Source organism: Chlamydotis macqueenii, chromosome 4 (assembly GCF_036417535.1).
Source record: "Chlamydotis macqueenii isolate bChlMac1 chromosome 4, bChlMac1.mat, whole genome shotgun sequence".
Lineage (NCBI taxonomy): Eukaryota > Metazoa > Chordata > Aves > Otidiformes > Otididae > Chlamydotis > Chlamydotis macqueenii.
Genome location: NC_141559.1, coordinates 67,420,552 through 67,442,834, shown reverse-complemented (window position 1 = coordinate 67,442,834; position 22,283 = coordinate 67,420,552). Strand labels below are relative to the sequence as shown.

The window sequence follows — 22,283 nt, the reverse complement described above, 5'->3', positions numbered from 1 at the left end:
ATGTAATTATTTAATTCAGTGCATTTTGAAATATGTTTCATTACAGCTATTTTTCTACCTAATAAATATATTTAATAAATCCTGCACTGAAAAAACCCATGTTTGGAATTACTATTTCTTATCAGTACGCTAGTTTGCTGTTTGACCTAACTAGCTGCTTGTCTGCTGGCTGCTACTGTGCACATGTTGCCCCATGTCTCCCAATAATACTTGGTCTTGACAGATAATTCTTTTGTTTTGTTATTAATCTTTCAAAACTGGAGGGGAAGCTACCTTCACTATTTTTTCCTGTGATCCTTCATTTGTCAGGAACAAGTATTTGTTGTATTCCCTTACTGAGATAGGACAGCTTTTCTACATGGCCTGTATTTCAGTCACATTGAGGTGTTCGACATAAATAACTGCCTTCTTTTATGATCTGGAGCAGATACTTTCTCTGTTGGTGTCTCTCTCTTCCTTAGGATGAGTCTTCACCCTAGCTATTGAGGTCTTGCTCTTTTTCTTGACACCTAGAATAACAAGGGAAAAAATCTGCCAGGGTATGTAGCCTCACTGATACCATTGATATCATATGAGGCTCTGAGCAACCTGATCTAGTCAGGCATGTCCCTGCTCCTTGCAGGGGGGTTGGACTAGATGACCTTTGAAGGTCCCTTCCAACCCTAACCGTTCTATGATATGCTCTTTGCTGGGCAAAAGAGGTTTATATTCCAAATTGGCTGCATTTATATATACATCCACTAGTATTCTCTGGTTTCGATCTGTTTTATAAATTCTATAACCTTGGATATGTATCTCTTTGTTGAATTTGCTTATCCAAGTAACTCCCGAGCTAAAAAGAGCTTGTTCAAGGTTGCTAGGTTGAAATTTTGGATGTTTTTCCACCAAAAAAAAAAAAAAATTCAACTGTCAATTCTCTACTTATTCTCTTTCACTCTACTACATTCTACTAGTTTATGCTTTTCACTTTTTTGGAGAAGTTTCTAATTCTTAGAACCTTAATTTAGGTCTTTCAAGGCCATTTTACAGCTCTTTTTGAACTCTTGACTATATTTAAGTGCTGTCTTTATTATCATAAGTTACATATAAGAGGAAAAATTTTTGTTGTCAGTGTGTGTGGACTTTATTGTTTCCCTTACATTGGATATTTTTTTCTAAAAGGTCCTAAGAGCATACTTGTATTGCTCCCTACTTATGTTTTTACTTCCACCAGACTATTAGCCTTTCTACTTCCCTGCTCAAATCTGTGTGTATGTTAATGATGTATGTATTCTAGATGTTCCCATAAATACTTTTTTATTAATTAGCAGTCTACTGATTCAGAAACGATTTGTTCATTGTGGTAATGGCAAGGAGGGACATAAGTATCTTTATGTAAATTTCACAATCCAGCTGATCTATTGAATTAAAACAAGAATTCTGTGTGGCAGTTCAAACTGAAGTTCTGTACAGTAGCATCCTGCCTCCAAAAGTGGCCAATTCCTAAATGCCTGAAACAGAGCCAAGTATCTAACAATGCTTCCCCAGAATGTTTCCTTGCTCTACAAGAGTTCATGGTGTCATGGATGCGAGTGATGCACTTCACTTGTAAGAGAGAAGCAACAATATACTTTATTGATACAAAACTGTGATTTATCAAAGTTTGATAGTAAATGGTAAATGTGACAGTGATTTAACAAGATTTGATGGCAAGGTATGCTGGATTATTTACTGCATAGAGGATGAGGTCAGACAAAACTGTCAGGGAGCCCCTCCTGTTGGATCATGAGATTCAGAAAGGACCCCCTTGCTTTCTGAGCTCCTTCTCGGAGAGGAGTCTAGGTGTGGCTGGATCAAATCCTAGTCCCAGACTTGACCAATGATTTATATTTAAGGGATTATATGTGCACAATCATCTCTTTTTATCACTTAGCTAAGATTTTAAAGTTTAGTGTGCTATTAGTCACTTACTGAGAATCTGTTGCGCCAAGGAATCTCTCAGCCTCAAGGAGTAATCTTGAGAGGTGTCCCTACCCAAGGGAATATCCTGAGGTGCAGCCCACTGCTGTGCAGGAGAGCTCAAAGGGCTCTTGGGTTGCTCACTATTTATGGAGTAAGATAATTGACTAATGATCATATTTGCACACTGCCTGTAGATGTTAGTTTCTGCCAAATTTTGCTTGAGTTGGACATTAACTAGCACTGTGGTTAGGGGGCTGCATCACCCTCTCTTGGCTATTGTGGTGTTATCTGTCTTTGCCCAAATTCACTTTGAGTCAGATGCCACCATTACCATCAAGACCAGACACATGGATCACTGATGGCTATCACTTGAACAGGGTAATGGGAAAAGTGGTCAGGTTGGGGGGTGAGGGGGGGAAGTGCTGAAGCACACTGTTACACGTGGTTTCCAGATTTTCTGGGTTGAGGTGCTGTCTTTAGATGTAACAGTTTTTGAATAGAGGAGTGGGGTTTTTTTTTTTATTTCTTGTTGGGGGGAAAAAAAAATATGTTGCCTCAAAAATGTAGTAGTGCTCCATAGGTAGTTCTTATTTAACTGTTGGTTTTTTTTCTTTAAGGTAACATTAAAGTCAACTATATAATAACTTATTTCCAAAAAGCCTTCTATAGAAAAATGATTTTTGAAAGTATGTTGAAAACTTGGTATTTTTTACATTTAATGTTTTAAATGGTTTAAATTCCTGTATCATTAGATGCTGTTAAGGAGGTAATGAAGAAGAAGCTGCTTCAAGCCTGGTTACGATTTACTGAAGGGGATGTTTTAGAATTGCTTCATCGACTGGATGTGGAAAACTGCCCAGAAGTGGCCATACCAGTACTAAATGCTGTATTTTCATTATCTCCACTTCATGACGTTGTTCAGAACTGCAAAAATCTTGACAGCAGGTTTGCACATCCGTTTTAATTTCCAAAAGATGAATATTTTATATAAGAATATTAAAGTAAAGGTTATATTTAAATGGGGAGCAGAGTAACTACTACCTGTGATGAGACTGATATTGTTGAGTAAGCCATGATTTCTCCCTGATGTTTGTGTTCTTAAGTGTTTTGGATATGCTTTTTTCTTTTTTAAAGATCTGTGTTCACCAGCTGAAAATGATTGTGCCAGATAAGCTAGGGGAAAAAGATGACAAGTGTCTTTGACTTCTTGTTTTCTGAACATCTCAAAAATCACAGGTTTAGAATTTAAGAGGAGGCAGTAAACTAATTAACTAAACAAACTTTTCTATGAGTAACAACTTAGTCTAATTTGTTTTATTTCCTCTATTGTCTGTACAGCTTACAATAAAGTCAGGGATCTAGTTTACCTCCACAACAGTATTTTCCTCTCTTCTTTTAACCTGTCGTACTGAAAAGCTAATTTTCTCCTGTTCTTTCTCCCTCTCAGCAATGCTTCTGGTCTTTCTCACACATTTCCTAGTCCTCTTTGGTTTCTCTCTATCCTTTTTGCTGAGCTAGAGGCAGCATAATTTGGGGCTGGTTCAGTTACCTGTTAACTGTTTGGAGAATCAATTAGAATGGAATTATCTGGCTTGTGTTTCAGCCTTTTGGAGGTATTTTGCTCATATTAACAGAACGTGACAGAAGTTGGTATCTTAGAAGCTTCTTTTCCTATGTTGATGCTTGGTAGAATTTGACTAAGTATGAAGAAGACGGCACAATGACTGTATTAAGATCCATAAAGCAAAAACGAAAGGTGGAAGAAATGAAGAATAGAAGTTGTAGGAAATTGCTAAGGGAGGCAGAAAGGTGTGAAAAGAAGCGGCTTAACTGAGGCAGCCAGAGTGGAATGACTATTAACAGTGGTAGAAATATAATCTCAGATGATAAACTTAAATGACAAATTGTCACTGATTTAAAAAGTGATACTAAAATCTTATTCTGTGTTTTGAAGGAAAATGTGTAATGTCATCGTATGAAGTGTCTTGCATTCTAGTAGTACCTTATGACAGATGTTTTGAAATCAGTAGATGCTACATGCATTGCACTCCAAAGCTACACACGTGAGCCTATCTGGCTTTAAAAAGCATCAGTAATGGTGAAATAACTTTCTTACAGCCTCTGGAAATGTGCCAAAATCTTAAGAGGTTCAGAGGAAAAATTTATATAGTTATGGACTTGTCAGTCTGACTTTGATCCTGCACAAAACTGTTCTGAAAGACTGAGCTGAGAATCTTTTTAAGAAGTCGACATGTTAGACTGATGACATTTTGAGAAGTCAGTGGACATTATTCAGCTTGTAATGAGATTATTTGATTTATGGAAAATATTAGGCTTACTCTTATATGATGTTTCTGACTACAGCTTGAGTGATGCAGTATTAGTGTGAAAAATGCTTAGATTTTTGAAGTCTATTATTTCTGTTTGTTAAATTTACTTTTAAATAAAGACTTGTCAGATTAACGGGAAGCCATCAAATGATCAAATTTCATGTTGCTGGGGGTATTTTGTTTTCTTTTTTTTTAAGTGTGTGTGTGAGGGACCTAAAAGAAAAACAAAATTGTTATTGATAGGTTGCAAGTAAAATGGGATTCAAGAGAGTGAAAAGTACTACTGACAGTGATACTCTGTCTTTTCTGTTTTGAGATAGAATTAATACACAACTTAATGTTCTGCTTCTGAAAACAAAGATTATATGCAATGCTTAGCATGGAAAAGACTGACTGTAAGAAAGAGTGGGGGTCTTGTGACTGGCAAATGGAGGATGAGCTTACAGAGGTGCCGGGAAGCAGTTCTATTACTTTTTGCATTTGACATACTATGATTGCTATTTTAATCTTGTGTGAAGGTCCTTATTAAGAACAGAATAGACAATTCATAAACAGAAGCTGAAAAATAATTTAATGTATTTGTTACACTTCTACAGATTAATGGAGTTCGGGTTTCCACATTTGTACAGTGATAACAATGTTTCATACAGATAAAGTATTTGAGTGGTTGTTCTGGGAGGTCTGAAGGGCTGAGCAGATTCTTTCTGCAAACTGATTATGAACAGCCTTGATTTAAAATACTGAGACGTGCAATGTAGTGACAGGCTCAGGTAGCTCTGTGTCCTTACTTAAGTTTTGTCAGTCTCAGTATTTCTGTGGGGAATACCTTTGTCAAGATTTTACTTTTATCTTAGGAAATAATCTATTTCTGTGCATTTGTTGTTTTTGACCCTATTCTATTTATCTCTGTATTTATTTATTTATTTATTTGTGTTTAGAAAACTGATTCCACTGGAAGACTTAACAGCTGAGAATGTATTATATTGGAGATGTCTTTGTGAATATCTAAAATCAAAAGGTGAAGAAGGTGAAGATTTACTAGAACAGATTTTGCCAGAACCAGCTATATACGCAGATTATTTATTAAGGTACATTGCCTTTAAAAATAAATCTCTTACCACTAGAATAGATTTTTTTTCTTTTTTTAAGTAAAGAATATTTCCTTTATTCAACTATTCAGTTTTCCTCTAAAGCCAAAGTTGTGCTTGAACAGTGATTTAAAATTTTTTTTTTAAACTTTTAAAAAAGATTTTTGAGAGGATTTACTTCTTTTAAACAAAATTTGTAAAAAGCAAATATATAATTTGAAAACAATTTTTGGAATGTCCTTTTTCATGAATTATCAGCAAGATGGACTGCTAGATCAATAGCATATAATTATTTGCCATTTAAGATAATAGAATAATTATGTAACATGCAGCTATCCTTTCTCCATCTGTTATTATGTAGGTTGCTGTGTGTTTGCAAAGAGCTTGCAGAAAGAGGTTCTTACAGCTTGCAGAAACTTATAGTTTTTTCATTCTTGTAATTTGTAAAAATAAAGTAAAATTTAGCTGCTGTCCCCAAGATAAGTGTTTTTGAAACTGAAAGTTCATTCTTTTCTCTTTCCCCTGCTCAGACAGGCATGCTTCCCAGAACCTTAGGTTTGAAGGCAGTGACAGAGCTGCTAAGTGAGCCAATTAGAGAACATTTAATTGGGGGGGAAGCATGTTTTTGTTAAGTCAATCTTTTTACTGAAGTGAAGAAAGGTAATTTTTTTTTGTCTCAGTGGGATACTTTAGTCTTAACATAAAATTTGAACAAAATTTATGTTTTTGAGCGTGGAGAATGCTGAGAAGTCTTACCTGAGGTATTGTACTTGCAAAATGTAGAGTGAAGCTTCCTGAAACAATTATAAATCAGATCTGCTGAAAAATGCATTGTTTCAATGTTTCCAAGTAAAAATAGGCATGTTCTTTTCTCACTTCAGTGGATGTAGTATACTAGTAATACTTACAGAAATTATTACTACTTTTCAGTGTGGAATGTGTTAACATGTTTCATAAACATTTAATAAATGTAGTGTTTGCTTCATTAGTTTTGAAATGTGCATGCAGTCTGGTGGGTGTAGACTTATTCATTCATAGTTACTTTAAAACATAAAGTAACATAGTTACTTTAAAACATAAAACATTTGTTCTACAAAAAGAAATTTTTCTTGTTTTACTATTTGATCTTACTCAAAATGCCTTCAGTTATCTTCCCTTCAGGAAGAGGCTGAGTAAGATTAATTAGGTTTGCTGGTACTTGTTAGTAGTGTCAGCTATTAAACTATTCATTGGTGAGCTGTGCCACCAGTTGTTTCACGTAAGATTTGCAATTGTAAAATCAAAATCTTTATTTGCACTGTGAGAGTATCAATTAGAAAGGAGCAAGAAACTGCAAGTCATAGATACTTAAGAAAAAAATGCAGGATTGGAAGCTTCATCTAGACATTTCACTATTATCTGTTGCAGATAACTGTTGTTAAACAATCAGAAATAGCTGTCCACATTCTTGTAAATGTAGATGTTCATTTAAGAACATGCAAAGTTTTTATCCTAACTTTGAAGAGATTTTAAAAATTTGCTATATACGATGAGCTGGTGCTGAAAAGTATCTGCAAAGTTATGTTAAAATAAGCATCTTTTTCACAACTCTTATCGGTATTTGCATATTAGATAATACATTATATTAATTATTGAATTTTGTATACAGTATTTTTCACTCTACATTTTCTTAACATGCATGCTCTCATTGATGGATAAAATTTCAATAAAAGACCAATCACTCTGGAAGAAAAGAAACTGAGCAAACTGATTACAATTTACGTGTTATGAGGCTGAGTGTATCTAGCAAGAGACTGTTATTCTTCCATCATGGTGTACTTGATTAGATAAAGAATTGAAAATTCATTGCTGTTGTGCTTTAACCCCAGCCAGCAGGTAAGGACCACACAGCTGCTCACTCACTCCCTCCTGGCAGGATGAGGGAGAGAATCAGAACGGTAAAAGTGAGAAAACTCATGGGTTGAGTGGAGAACAGTTTAATAGCTAAAGCAAAAGCCAAGCATACAAGCAAAGCAAAACAAGGAATTAATTCACTACTTTACATTGACAGGCAGGTGTTCAGCCATCTCCAGGAAAGGAGCCCCGTCATGTGTAATGGTCCCTTGGGAAGACAAATGCCATAAGTCTGAATGTCCCTCCCTTCCTTCTTTCCCCAGCTTTATATGTTGAGCATGATGCCATATGGTGTGGGAATATCCCTTTAGTCAGTTGGAGTTAGCTGTCCCAGCTATGTTCCCTCCCAGCCTCCTTGCTGGTGGGGTGGTGTGAGGAGCAGAAAAAGCCTTGACTCTGTGTAAGCACTGCTGAGCAGTAACTAAAACATCCCTGCGTTATCAACACTGTTTCCAGCACAAATCCAAAACACAGCCCCATACTAGCTACTGTGAAGAAAAATTAACTCTATCTCAGCCAAAACCAGAACAACTGCACACTTTAATGGTTTTGTTGTATTTTGTCTTGTATGCAATATAACACTTCTGAACATGTAGAAGAATACATAATACCTAAATATGCAGAAAAATACTAGGTGTATATATGAAACATGGTACATATATAAATTTATTCCTAAAATGCTGCCTTTATGCAGGGGTACAGGAATGAAATTACATGTACAAGCATAACTTGTCATTTTCTGTTTCTTACTGTTAAACAAGAGACTTTTTTTAAATGAAGTGAGTTACTTTTAAACTGTACATTATTTGATATAAATAACTTTCTGGAACTATTAATCTTTGAAAAGGAGAGCACAAACATTAATTTTTAAGTTTTATAACTAAGGTAACCACTTGTTTAGGACAGGAAAGTGTTGGATATTTCTGGGAGGTGGGTAGGGTGTTGGTGTGTTTTTGTGTATGTGTTTTTGTTTGGTTTTTTTTTTACTTTCCAACAGTGATTCTGAATGTAATTATATCTGTCTGTTCTATTTGGATTCAGTTATGTTCAAAATATGCCAGTTCTTAGTGAAGAACAAAGAGAAGACTTTACTTGTTTTGAAAACCTGATGACAAAAGAATTCATAGGCCAACAACTGATTCTTATCATAGGCTGCATGGATACCATGGAAGAGGGAGGAAGGTAAATTAAATACAAAATCTGTGTAATTAACCTTATGGCACTTGTGCCTGTGGACAATCAATAACCTGATCAAACAGACAAAATACAGTTCTAATGCTAGCTAGAAAAAAAGGCACAGTCTCTCTAATGGGATTGTTCCCAAAAGTGTGCCAAATATCCTCTACTTACTTTTATGGAAAAATTAGTTTTAATGCAGATATAACATTGTTTGGGGAGGACAAATTCAGTTGTTTTCATAAAATATTCTTGAAATAACAAAGTTACAAAACTGTTCATTTGGAATGTTGTGTATGAAAAATGAAAGGAGATAAATGAATTACTTCTCAGCAGATGACTTGTAGTAAGTAGCATATGTGTTTCTTATGTTTTTAAGTCTAGTCTAAGTCCTAAAAGGTTACAGATGTTTTAGATGCCAAGCTGAATTGGACTGTGTTAACTGAGTCATTCCTATAATTTGAACAGCCTTTTGATGTGAAGTAATAAGACTGAACAAATTTGGAAGTTCATACCATCACAGGCATTTTATGAAAAATTTCAGTTATGATAGTACAAACACAGCAATAATTTCAAACTCTGGGTGGAATGCATTATAGGTATGTCAGACTGGCAGGACAGTTCAACTTGTAATTTTTTTTTTTTTTTTAATTTCCAGCTATATAATTTCTATAAAAGCATTCTACAGTATTGATACTCTGACTGTTTTCTGCTGGTATGACCTCTCATTGGACAGTAGTGATACCTGATTAAAAAATTCAGCATTTTCTAATCAAGAAAAGTCAGGTGAAATCAGGAAAAGACAAATATTGCTAAGTAAGAAAATACATTCAGCAGTTAATATAGCTATAGAGGAGTTTCTATTATAATGCATTGCAAAGTCTTCATCACACTAACTAACTCAAAGTGGGTAAAATATTAACTCTTATTTCTTCCATTTTCTTGAAGAAGCAAACAGATTGTGTGGTTTTTTTCTTTTTCTCTCTAATGCAGAAAGCATCTGTTAGTTACTTTACAAAAGATTCTCATTCTACCTGCAACTTCAACAGCCCTTGTATCTCTACTTGCAGAAAGATTACTCAGTATCCTTAAGGATGATGATAAAAGGATTCAAATTGTAAGTAATTCTAAAGGCTCATTGTTTTCTAGGCTCTGCCTTGCCTATATATATATCAAACAGCCTTTACAAAGCATTGTAACAGAAGTATCAGGAGTGAAAAATATTTTAGGTTTGGAAAAGCATTTATGTTCCACCACCCCCTCACCCCCCTTTGTTTTTTTAGGATAGCTGCATTTTGTGGTTTTCTAAAGATCTTTATCATTAGAGATTTGGCTGGTATTGTAAATGTGATCCTCAATTTAGGGAAGTATTATACTTCAACAGCTTGTTTCTGAACCCTTTGTCATATTAGATCTAAACAGTTTCGACTAGAACATTCAAACTGAGTATAATGTACATTTCCAGGTTTCAAAATTCTCTTCCTTCTTTTTAGCTGAGATAGGTACTAAAAACCTTTACAAGAAAAGGTATTTCATATAGTAGAGTCTTTATATACACTTGATGCCTGAAAAATAGTCCCTTGGTTTTGCTCAAATATTTTAAATGAACACTGGACTTAGGGACAGAGACCACTTTTGGAAAACCTCAGTCCAGTGGGTAAAGCTAAGATATAGGTTTGTTACATGATTACAATGGAAGAATTGTGGAAATCTTAGCATTCTAGTACAATAGTAATAGTAATTGTATGCATTTCTATTATTCTAGTGAAATACACTGATTCAATACATTTTGTTGGCTTAGTGCAGCTTGAGAGGAAGTTAAACTTAATCTGAGGTGATCTGATACAAGATAAATCAAATTAAGACTATCCTCTCTCATCAGTCTTTAGTTTTCCTCATGTTTCATCTAATATTTTATTAATGTAATGAGTCTGTATTTTAACCCCTAACCAACTGAAAAACTCTCAGCCTGTTCTGCTTCTAGTTCTATGCATGTATTTGACTTGAAATTAAGTTACTTATGTGGCTTCTTCTACTACATATGGTAGTTTATATACTTTTAAACAACAGTGTTCTTAGTTGTATTTTGATTGAAGTAACAAATGAAAAACCTTACTCTTGTTACCAGTAATTCTTTTTAAAAGCATGTGTTCAGTTCTGGAGTAGATGGTGCTTGTGAACTTTTGGCATAGAAACTGCTTAATTTTTTAATAGCTATACAGTTCTCTATTTTCTTGCTTACCTAATTAAATGGTACGAAACACTAGACTTTCCTGGTTAGACTATGTATTGTCAAATTGAGGATTTATTTGCTGTGAATTAGCTGTTAAGGGAAACTGTACAGATGTTCAATAGTTTTTCAGAATGATGATATTTTATATTTGGAAAAGTTAAATGCTTAGTACCTGGCATCAGAGCTGAAATGGAACTAATATACTGTTTGTAACAATAGATTGCAGAAATTATATCAGAAGTTTGTGAGCCAGTTGTTACAGTTGACCAGCCTGTTGATGTTGCTGAAATAAGAAAGCGGGAGCTTAAGGTAAGCAGATCTCAGTTAGCAAGAAAAATATTTTTGTAAGCATATTCATCTAATAAGAGTTTTATATAGTAGTGTATTATTTGCTAATACCATGAAGGTTATAGTATTATATTAATTTTATTTTTACTTTATATTTCAGTTGGCTGAAATAAAAGTGAAACTTTTTGAAGCAAAAGCAGCTTTGGAAGAATGCATTACTCTGCAGGATTTTAATAAAGCATCAGTATTAAAAGAGAAAATAACTGAATTGGAACACAAAAAAAATGATCTGATAAAAGAAGCAGAGCAACCTGAAATTAAAGAAATGCGTGTGGAGAAGGTCTCTATTCCCTTCCTGTATTCTCAAGTGCTGGTTATGTTTTGATGTTTATTCATAGTTTTAAAAGAAAGTGTGGTTTGGCCTTGTATCATCTAAATTTTTAAAACTGAAAATGAACATTTATGGTATTAATATTCTGCTTCTGCATGTGTAGAGGCTGATGGTATGCTCTAGCAAAAAGTGGATTGCAGCTAAACTGCTCTTTTTGTCTTTGAGTAACTAAAGAATTCTAAAAGGGTCTCGTTTTTACTGCTTTTACTGTTAACTAACTGAAAACATGAACCTTAATCTCTTTCCATCGTAGCTGATAAATTTTGATTACTATTCTTGCACAATAAATATGTAGTGGACAGAAAATGTTTATTTTGATAGGTAAAAATTATGATTAATGTCCCCATTCTCGTTATCACAGCCACCATTTGTATTAATAACTTTTTTTCTCTTTTCCCTGATTCACTTAAGAATGATCCTGAAACACTGTTGAAATGTCTGATGATGTGTTATGAGCTTCTGAAGATCACATCCCTTTCTAAAGGAATTGGTCCAACCATTAATGAAATCATTAAATCTCTGGTATGTAGGAATAAATGCAGTTTACATAATAAAAATGGATACATCATAGCTGGCCCAGAGGTGCTGGCAGGATGGGTTGTAATGATTTTACAATAGCTTTATCTGTAGTAATGTATCTGTAGTGCTGTGTCTGTGGTGCTTTTAAGCCTTCCCAGAACCTAGTGTCTTGAGGTGCAGTCAAGATACAGTGTTCTGAGCTCTTATGCCAGAACTGGTTGTGCTAGATAGATACTAAAATAAAACAGGAATATGGTAAATATTTGACTAATGTATGACAGTGTTGGAGAGTGCTGAGTTATACTGTGCCAAGTGTGGTGCTTAGACATCTGCTTGCTGCGCTTGCTTGTACTTTAATTACTTGGATTTTCTGTCAGTGGAAGTGATGAGATCTCTAATAGAGACTGGAACCCCTACAGACCTTTCTTTCATCCCTTCCATGTATAAGGAAAGATGTCTGAGGAGGCTCCCCTCCATGCCCATCTGTTTTCTTAGCACCTTTGAAGAGGAAAATATTTCTGTATTGAAAAATAAGCAGTAGTATTATACGCCTCTTGTGGTCTACAAGATATACTTCCTAGTTTTCATTGTGAAGAGTAGGAATTTTAAGATGAATGTTTCTAAATATCAGAAACTTTTTGCTGTTGCTGAGTGTGCAGACAAAATGGAAAAAAAGTAATATGTCGTATGTATGTTATAGTAAAACCACATCTGAATACTCTGTGCAGTTGTTATCCCATCTATGTAGAAAGTTTATATTTGAACTGGAAATGGTTGAGAGAAGGGCAGCAAGGCAAAGTATGGAATGGTTTCTGTATGAAGAATGATTAAATAGGTTACTTCTTCATAACCCGGAGAAGAGAGGATTTAGGGGTAGGGTCTGAGAGGCGGGCAGAAGTCATAAGATGTGAACGTTATGGAGAAAGTGAATAAAGGTTGGTTGACCACCCCATAAAGCTAGCAAATAGCAAGCTCAAGACTAATTAAAAGAGTTGATTCTGCAAAGAACATGTAATCTCTGGAATTCCTCATTGCAGGATTTGTGAACGGTGAACGCTTGCATAAATTTCAAGGAATACTGAGCAAGTTCAAGAAAAATAATTATGGAATGATTAGGTAGATAGGAACAGCCTCTCATCTCTGATGTTTCTCAGCTGCAAATTGTTGGGACCTTGACAAGAATTCTTAGGAAGTATCTACTTAGTCTGTTTATGTAGTACTTTATAGGAATTTGGTTTTGATCTTTTTTGATAACAAGACAATGGGCTAGATGACTTGACTCAGTATGGGCATTCTTAGAATTGAAACTGCAAAGAAAATTGCAACACCAATTTAGATTAGGTAAAATGCCATGAAACCATACCTGATTTATTTCAGATGTGTGGAAGTATTCTTAGAAATCCTAATTAGTGTTGATGTGTTCCTGAGAAACCTCTTCTTTTTCATTGGGTCTTTCTTTAATTTTAATATTTGTTGTTTATTCCACTTTCTTGCTCCAAGACCTTGCTTTCATATTCTTGTTCCAGCTGTATTTTCACTTATTCAATTATTTGGGGCATCTTATTTGATGTTGTTTAAACTTGAATTCTTTAGTAAATGCAAAAATATAAACCAATCCCACCATAGCATTCACCCTGTATCTAGTCTGGCTTTTGTGTGGATTTTTACAACTGTCTTCTCAAAACTGGTCCAAGTATATGAAAGTGGTATCTGTATTTTGCAACTTGGAACTGATTATTATTTCTCTGCAAGAATGCTAATGTCTTTTATGAAGAAATGTGTAGGTTGGTTATTGTATGATGTGGGGTTTTTTTTGTTTGGGGTTTTTTTTTGTTGTGGTTTTTTTTTTTAATTTTACATTGAGTGGTCAGCTCCCTTTTGTTTAAAAAAAAATATTAAAAACAAAGACAAACCACTCATTTTTGCAATTATTTTATTGCTGATTTCAAACAGCAGCATACTTAATCTGCTTCTATTTCTATCTAGATAAACAGGGTGTATAATAGTTACCACTTTCCAATTCTATATTAAATGAAATTATTTTTGTTTCAGGATAAGCACATTTTAGTAGTCAGTTTTTTATTTAGAATTTATGTATTTCAACTATAAAGTAATATTATTGTTTCCAGGTATTTCCTGGCATAACTAATGTCCATCCAGCTGTGAGAAATATGGCAGTTCTGTGTCTGGGTTGCTGTACTCTTCAGAACAAAGAATTTGCCCGACAACAGCTTCCATTGCTGTTACAGGTAAAACATCTGATGGGAAATGAAACAATGGCCTGTATGACTAAGTAAATAAAACTAGTCTTGTATCTATAACAAGCTATTTTACATAGTTACATTATTTGAGAACCAGGGCATTCCTTATTTCCTAAAGATCTGTATCAGAAGAGTGTGATTTAATCAGATTTTTTTGATGTCTAATGATATTCAAAGTTATATTGTATCTTGGTAGCATATCTTTCTTTTGTAAGGTCACCTGTCATCTTGAAAGTTTGTAGGAATTCTTTATCTGTAAGGTCTCAACTTTATCTTCTGAGTCTGGATCAAATTGGTCACGCATTCATGTTTCAAATGTTGAAAATAGATGCTGTACAATTCTGTAAGCCTGCCTTCTTTGGAAAACTAAACTGAAAATGCAACTGTGATTGCTTTTACATTTCTGTTATATACTTATCCTGTGCTCTTGGGTGTCTGATTTAACGTTCTGTATTTTTAATTTTGTGGGGATTAAGTAAGTGCTGTTAATTAGATGATAAAGCAATATTCAAACCAACAAATGATAGTATGGCCAAACATCTATGAATATGGAACATGTTGGGTGCCATAATACCCACATCTCCTACCTTTGTGGTAAATGTTCTGATGCTGAGCTAATTATATGAAGAATTACACTATTGTTAACTTTTCACGCTCTGGCTTTGAGAGGAGTGTAGGTGGCCATTGTGCTTTATTAAAAGTGCATTTGTGTACACACTCAAGAGAACTGACAGCAGGTGTTGAGATGATATGCTCAGCTCAGACAAGATGATAGAGCTGTCCGTTACCATAGCAGGACAACCTGGGGTTTGTAAAAAGTTAGCAAATCTTGTCATTTTTAATCGGTCTTTGGGTATGTCTCATTAAAAATCAGTTTGTTTAAGGAGGATTTAAGTTGTTTTAGCAGCTTAGACTTTAGACTTAAGTAATTCATTTCTGTAGGTATTAAAATCTATATTCTTTGTGTAGGCTGCAATCAAAAGCAGGGTGTTGTGCTAAACACATCCAGGGTCTCTAGGCTAACCCACTATGTATGGTTTTGTTTGAATGTTAATTTGAAGTATAATACGTGTAGTAACCTATGCTTATTACTCTCTTCCTGCTGTCTTTTTACATGCTGTTTATTTTAATTAAGCTATACAGTATTTCAGAGCAGGGATTGTCTTATGTATTTTTTTCTGTAGCACCTAGCACTATGCAGCTACTAACGGGAAATAGATGTATTGCATCTCACATATGCATGCTCACTTCGTGAGTGAAATTCAGTTGTATAAATGTAATGGGAAGTGTACAGATTACTTGATGGTTTGTTGTTTTTTTTTTTTTTTTTATTCCCAGATTATATTATAAATTCAAGTTTAACTCTTATTATGCCTTCCTGAAGTCTGAAATTTGTCAATTTCCCAACTTCCCCGAAAGTTACCTAAATTAACCAGTTATATTAAAGCAAAAAGTCTTATTGTGCTTAATGTTAACATCAGTGGTCTATTGTAAGATAATGTATGTATTTTCCTCATTAAACCTAGGTTTTACAAATAGATAATATAAAGGTAAAGCTCAGTGCTTTAAAGGCAATCTTTGATCAGATAATGCTGTTTGGGATTGAGCCATTTAAAGCCAGAAGAGGCAATGACTCCCAAAGTGAAGATGCACACATTAGAACTGAAAACTCTGAGGAAAAAAGTGAATCAATAGACGAGGAAGAAGAAACTACTACAGTTCACAGCCTCCTGCAGCTTCTTTCTGGCTTCTTAGACAGTGAGGTAAGAAATACTATAAAATTTGCCTTAGTTTTGTTTTAAAACAATTTTTGCAGGAGGTTTGCCATCCCATTAGGTTGCATGTGAACATTATATCGTGTAATTGAAATTAATGGTTTAATGTTAAAATAGTTGTCCTAGAAAATGACCACAACTGTGTCACTGATAGAGACTAATGTTACTTTTGAGCTAGCTTTAAATTCTTTGCAGGTGCAAATACATGAATGTAGAGAACTGATTGGCAAACTGGGACTATAATAGACTCTCATTATACAGTATTTGTGAAAACTGCTGTGGCTGATGTATTGTGTATATGATCGGTTCTTTCTTCAGTTTTCAGAACTTAGGACAGAAGCTGCAGAAGGCATAGCCAAACTGATGTTCGCTAGGAGGCTGATTAGTGCCAAGCTTCTTTCTCGCCTTGTTTTGTTGTGGTATAATCCTGTGACCGAAGAGGATGCTCGGCTTAGACACTGTCTAGGAGTTTTCTTCCCTTTATTTGCTTATGCAAATAGGTATGGCCTTTGTAAATAGTTATGTGAAAATATACATTGGTCTAGGAGCTTTAGGAATGTTTTTTTTTATCTTGCACAAGTAGAAGTTGCACAAATGGATATTAAACCTAAAGATCTAGTTCAGCCTCCTATGCCTATTACTTTTGGATGTATGTAATCTCAACTTTATGACTATTCTGAAGGCTTTCCATTAATTCTCTTACCCCTGTGGCCTTACACTTTTTTCTTTCCTAAGCCTATACTTGAAACTGTTCTTCGAAATACAGAATAAAAGATTAATTTAAAAAGATGTGCTTTACTTATTTATACTGTTGAGCACTACAGGTAGACTTTGAAGTGTCACTCAAAAGTAGCTAACAGGAGTGCTTCAAAAGGAAATAATTGGTGCTCAGCAGATATCAAAGCAGCAGGGTGGTTGGTTGTAGTTTGGGTTTTAAAGGTTTTGTTTTATTTTCTAACCAAAGAACACTCCAATCTAAATTAACAGCAGATTCAGAATCTCCTGTTTATTTTGGTAGTGGACAAAGGGAGGTAGAGAGCTTATGTAAGGGGACAGGAGCTTAAGTAGTAATTTACATCTCCTTTCACTTGCTCAAAGAAAAATGCTTAATGTACTTTTCATTTGTTGCTAGTGGTTTTAGCCAGTCTGAACTAGCTGAGTGTTTATCTGTTTGTTTGGTTTTTTTTTTTTATGGTTAAGATTTAACTTAGATGTATTATGTATTACCTTATCTAGTTTTCCAAAACAAATTGAATTAAATTTTTTGTGGCCTGTAAATTGCCACATTAAGAATAGTAGTTCAAAAAGGAGTTGGTTTGGAGAGGAGGAAACACCAAACAAATACATTTTTGCTGTTGACAGAAAAAAAAAAAAGAAAAATACCTAGTCTCTTAAAAAATGGAGTTTTCCTTACTTAAATTATTTTGAAAGTAAGTAACAGAAAAACTAATTTCATGTGCCTTCAGTATCTCTGATCTTGAGTAATGAATTTAAGCTTTTAATGTTGATAATCTTTAATCTTTTACCTGTGAAGGTCGTCTTCTGACCCTATGAATTATTATTTTTTTTTTTTAATTATGAGGCCTAATGATTGCCCACCTGAGAAATTCTGTGTGTTTCAAAGACATTTGCAAATGAGGCAACTCCTTCTGGCACCTCATAAATTATCTTTTTCTTGAAAAGAAAAGCATGGTGTGTGCTTTAAGCAAAAATCAGAAAAATCAGTGCAGAAAAACATCCTAAATCTTAGACTGTTTCACTGATATTTTCAGTCCCTCTTTAGTTAGGAAACATCATTAATTTTCTGTCTCAAAACATTATCTGCATTCTTGATTGCAAATGGTTCATTTTAAGATTAATCATGGAGTGTCTTCAGTTAACAGCACTGTATTTTCAGAAGAGAATTACTAATTACCATGTGTGCAGAACTGTCTGCAAAATTGCCATTCAGAAAAGAAAAACTCAGGTAATGAATGAGATGGAGTGAAGTTCATATCAAATGTTGGTACTGATTTCTCAGCAAACTTTAAAACTCCATTTGTTATTTTGGGAGTTGTTTTAACCAGTCCATCTGGTTAGAGATATAATCAAGATGCTTAGTTCTTGAAATTAAGTATTTGAACTCTGAGGAAAAAAATGTTGATGCTGACTTCTTTAAAGAGTCTGTCATATTAGTATCATGTCATGGCACACTAATAATGGGGACAGGATCGTCTAACCAGTGAACAATTCTTATTTGTAGAATGTTTTTCAAAGAGTAATCAACTTTCTGTCAGCCTAAGAGGAGAAAGTTCTCCCTTGTGCTTATATGCTACTAGACTTATTTATTTTTCATGTACATGAAAAAATCTGAATGATACATCAGTTATGCTTGAGCCAATCTAAAGCCTTAAAGCTGCTGAGAGGGAGAGTTCTTATGTCTGTTCTTTCTTGCCCCAGTTTCATTGCTCAAAATGTCCTTTGGTCAGCTGATTTGTCTCAGTAATCCAGCAGCAAACAAATTTTTTTTTTTTTTAATTTTTTACTTTCTTAGGTTTCTCCTGTAGTTATTTGGGTTCAAATAGGATGGTAACAAGTATCAGAAACAAAAGGCCTCACTTCAACTAGTACCTTGCACTTTTTCACGTTACCTTTTAAACTGTTTTGACTTATGTTGTGGAACTACGCTTTTGGACAACTTGCTGCAGAACCAAGTGCAACATGATTTTTAGGCTTCCTTGGCAGGAGTTAAAAACTCTTCTGAGAAAAGAAAGCACAAGTATTTCTTCCAAAAATCTTGTTAACCACTGCGGTTTTTTTGCCAGGCTTCCTTGTTTTCTTACACATTGAGAAATATCCCCAAAGAAAAATGCTAGCAGGAAGAGGGAGTGAGCAGAAGATAGATTAATCTAAATAAAAGATTTAGAGAAATGTATTTCTGTCCCTTAAGAGAGAATATGTCTGTATATATCAGTTAGGTTTTCAGTAGTAAGGATGAATTTTCAAACTGTTCAGAGGCAGGAAGCGTTACTTAAAACTTACTTGCAATGCTGTGTGGTAAAAGTCAAAAATAGATTGGTTCTGTGAAGCAGTTTTGATGTCTTGATCTTCCTGGCTGTCTCTACTAAGGTGGCTGCTCCTACTTTGCTTTGATTGATGTATTGTAATGAGTCTGTGACCCTTCATCATAAAAGAGAAAATTCAGGGGTGAATTAAGATTTAATTTTGTCTCATTATGCTACTAATGTTTGACTCAATTGAAACAGGTCTAACCAGGAACGCTTTGAAGAGGCTTATCTTCCAACTCTGCAAACGCTGTTAAATGCTCCTGCAACTTCACCTTTGGCTGAAATAGATATCAGTAACGTTTCTGAACTGTTAGTGGACCTGACCAGACCAAGTGGACTGAAACTTCAGTCTAAAAAGTCTCAGGACTATCAGGTACAGGGTGTTAAACTGCAGGAAAGCAATATTTGTGTCTAGAGATTAAGAACTGACCCCCTTCACTTACTGCTAACTGTTTGGGCCTGTCTGAGATTTGTAGTGTCAGAAGCTGGATTAAATGAGTGACTGTTCAGCTAATGAAATCTTTTAGTTTGACCTCCCCTCACCACCTCCCATCCCATTTCCACTCCCTCTTACAATTAAAAAATGCTCGAAGGAACTTCCATCATGCCTAATTGTCTACACTGGGAAAAGTATTTATAAAACTCAGTTTATGTACTCAGAATACTGCATTTTAAGAAAATGTCTCCTATGTAAAATTTGTCATTAGCTGCTTAAATCAGAATGATCTTATTCCTGTCTTTTGTAAACAGTTCCCAGAAAAATTTCTGATATCTGATTTCTTTCCTTTATAGGACTTAACAGTGCATGATAGTTTAGCAATGAAAATTTGCAATGAAATCTTGATGGACCCAACTGCACCAGATGTTCGTATTTATGCAAAAGCTTTAAATTTACTAGAACTCAGTAGCTCTTCCACAGAAAATCTTCTGGATCTGCTCAATGAGATTCTCGAGGTAGTACATAAATAACATGGTTCTTACTTTTTTAATCATTAGCAATCTAATATTCTGATACAATTAAAAATGAAGTGCCTCTTGTTTACTATGACAATGTGACTGGAATTTCTCTTTTAACCTGTCTTTGAAAATTAATTTTTGCTCAATAATTTATAAAAATTCGAGCAGATATCACTGTATAATTTACATAATTCAGCAACCATAGATAGTAAAACCAGTGTGAAATAGTGTGCCCAACTTGATACATCTTAGTACAGTAAGTTCTTTTGATAACTGTGGCATAGTTAATTTTTTGTACGTTAAAATAAACTTGAATGTTAAGTCTTTTACAGTTTGGATGGCTTATCCTTGGTTAATTATTAAGAGCTGAAATTTTATGCCTAAACTTACGATGTAACTAAGATCATCAGGCAACATGAAAAGGGTGCTTGATTTAAGATGAAGTGGGAAGGGATTACAAGAGTGATGTGAAAGTTTTTACTTTTATACATTTTATTAATATGGGAAAAAAAAAAAAATTGGGAATGTAACAGAGGAAGACAATGGTATATAGAAATGCTGAACGGAATGCTGATCCACTGTGGGCATATCATCCAGAAGCAGCTATGCTCAGGACTCAGATGGAAAGGTCCAGCTGCTTTAATGTTTTTTTTTTTATGTTTCCTTTTGGGGGGGAGGGGGGGAAGGCATTTGGGGTTTCAGTGCCTGGTGTTGATGGAGACTTTCAGCTTGACTAATCATCTTCATATCACACATTGTATCCTTCATACAGTAAATTTAACTAATGCTATGAGTGGGTAAATTTAATAGATAAAAGAAATAGTTGTAAAATTAAGTAGCATTAAACATTAAATGTCTCTTCTGCAGAAAGCGAAAGATAAACTGTGTCAAAGAGCTGTTGAGAAGATCAAGATGAACTTGACCAAAGATCCTAATGTGGGCAAAGACCACTCTCAAAGGACTGAGGAAACAGGCCTCTTTGAAAGGACACAGGAAACTGACATCACGTTACCTGGAAATACTGTTCAAAACGCAGAAGGTAATTCAGGAAAGATGTAGCTTAGTAGCGGGTAGACAACTGAGTGACTTGTTCACATGTGTATGAAAATAAGTTTTAGTTTTCCTTCATTAAATTAATTGTCTTGAAAAACGGGAAGAGATAACATCCAGTAAATATTGTATACAGTTTAAAATATTTGTACTGAAGCACTTCTGGTTTTTGTTACTTTTTGATCAGTTTCTGTGTTTTCTTAATTCTCCATATTACTCTAGTATAAACACTGCTGTATTTGGGGTCTTAAGCTCTGCCCTGCAGTTCCTTCTCTTCAACAAAGACAATATTTAAAATGGACTTTTTTTTTTCTTAGCTGTTTGGCACACTGATGTGCCTGCTAAATACTGGTGCTGACTAACTCATCTTTAGAATGTGACTTGCTAACGTGGAGGAAGAAACAAGTATTTTGTGAAGTTTTTTAGACTTTGGAGATACTATGCCTGTGCTTCTTGCAGACTGTATTATAGCAGTATATAGCTGACATCTTTAGTGATGACGCTGGTCTGTTCTTGTTACGAGCTCATGTGTTGGAGGCAGATTGGGTTTTATTGCTGTTTAAGAGCTTGAAGTGGAAATAGCTGGAAGACTTTGCACTGCCTGCAAAGCAGGCACTGCAGCTGTGTGTGCCTTAGCAGTGTACATTGTGCTGGCAGCACAGAGTCTAACATTTTTCAGCAGAAAAGCAATTGGATGAAACTTGTTTAGGTTTTCTGGCAGCAGTAAAGCAAAGATATTGACATGCAACTGTTCTAAGCACATCACGTTTTCTTTTAACATTTATTTTAATTATTTGTATTTTCTAGTGGATTATTTCAGGGCTTTAACCTGTTGTTTCTGGAAGTATCAAATACTTTGAGTTTTTTATCTTCTATATTTATGTTTTCAAATACTTATTGGATGGGAAGTTGGAAGTATACTTTTGAGAAAACAGTTGTACTGTTTTCTGCTAACATCTGATAATACTTTTCAGTATGAAATCCTCATGAAAGGATTTTTGAGCACTTTAAAAAAAGCATGCTGTAGGAGAAAAGCATTGTTCCCTTTCCCTCTCATCCCTCTGCAAATACATTTAGGATCATTAAAAAAAAAAAGTAGCATTTACTACTTGAAATCTGTAAATGATTGCTGTGAGCAAAAAGGGCAACAGACACCATTTTTGTCCTTCAGTTGGTGCAAAGATTTAGATTTTATATTAGGAAAAAAGCTTAGCAATAACAGAGATTACTGAAGAAAGTGATTTCCTAAAATGGTTAGAAATTTTAAGATTAGAATAGAATATTTCAGTTGGAAAGGATCTACAACAATAATCTAGTCCAACTGCCTGACCACT

The 22,283-nt window shown here is 34.6% G+C and overlaps 1 protein-coding gene across 1 annotated transcript in view; it reads left to right on the top strand.

Annotated features, from left to right (window-relative positions):
• NCAPG (non-SMC condensin I complex subunit G) overlaps positions 1-22,283 on the top strand; it is a 29,782-nt gene that overhangs the window by 5,144 nt on the left and 2,355 nt on the right. The window contains exons 6-18 of the mRNA XM_010128203.2: positions 2,694-2,886; positions 5,210-5,359; positions 8,294-8,434; positions 9,422-9,545; positions 10,881-10,970; positions 11,110-11,289; positions 11,752-11,862; positions 13,989-14,108; positions 15,647-15,883; positions 16,214-16,395; positions 19,141-19,315; positions 19,735-19,896; positions 20,767-20,938. Coding sequence (XP_010126505.2) covers positions 2,694-2,886; positions 5,210-5,359; positions 8,294-8,434; positions 9,422-9,545; positions 10,881-10,970; positions 11,110-11,289; positions 11,752-11,862; positions 13,989-14,108; positions 15,647-15,883; positions 16,214-16,395; positions 19,141-19,315; positions 19,735-19,896; positions 20,767-20,938 — 2,037 coding nt within the window. The remainder of the gene's footprint in view (positions 1-2,693; positions 2,887-5,209; positions 5,360-8,293; positions 8,435-9,421; positions 9,546-10,880; positions 10,971-11,109; positions 11,290-11,751; positions 11,863-13,988; positions 14,109-15,646; positions 15,884-16,213; positions 16,396-19,140; positions 19,316-19,734; positions 19,897-20,766; positions 20,939-22,283) is intronic.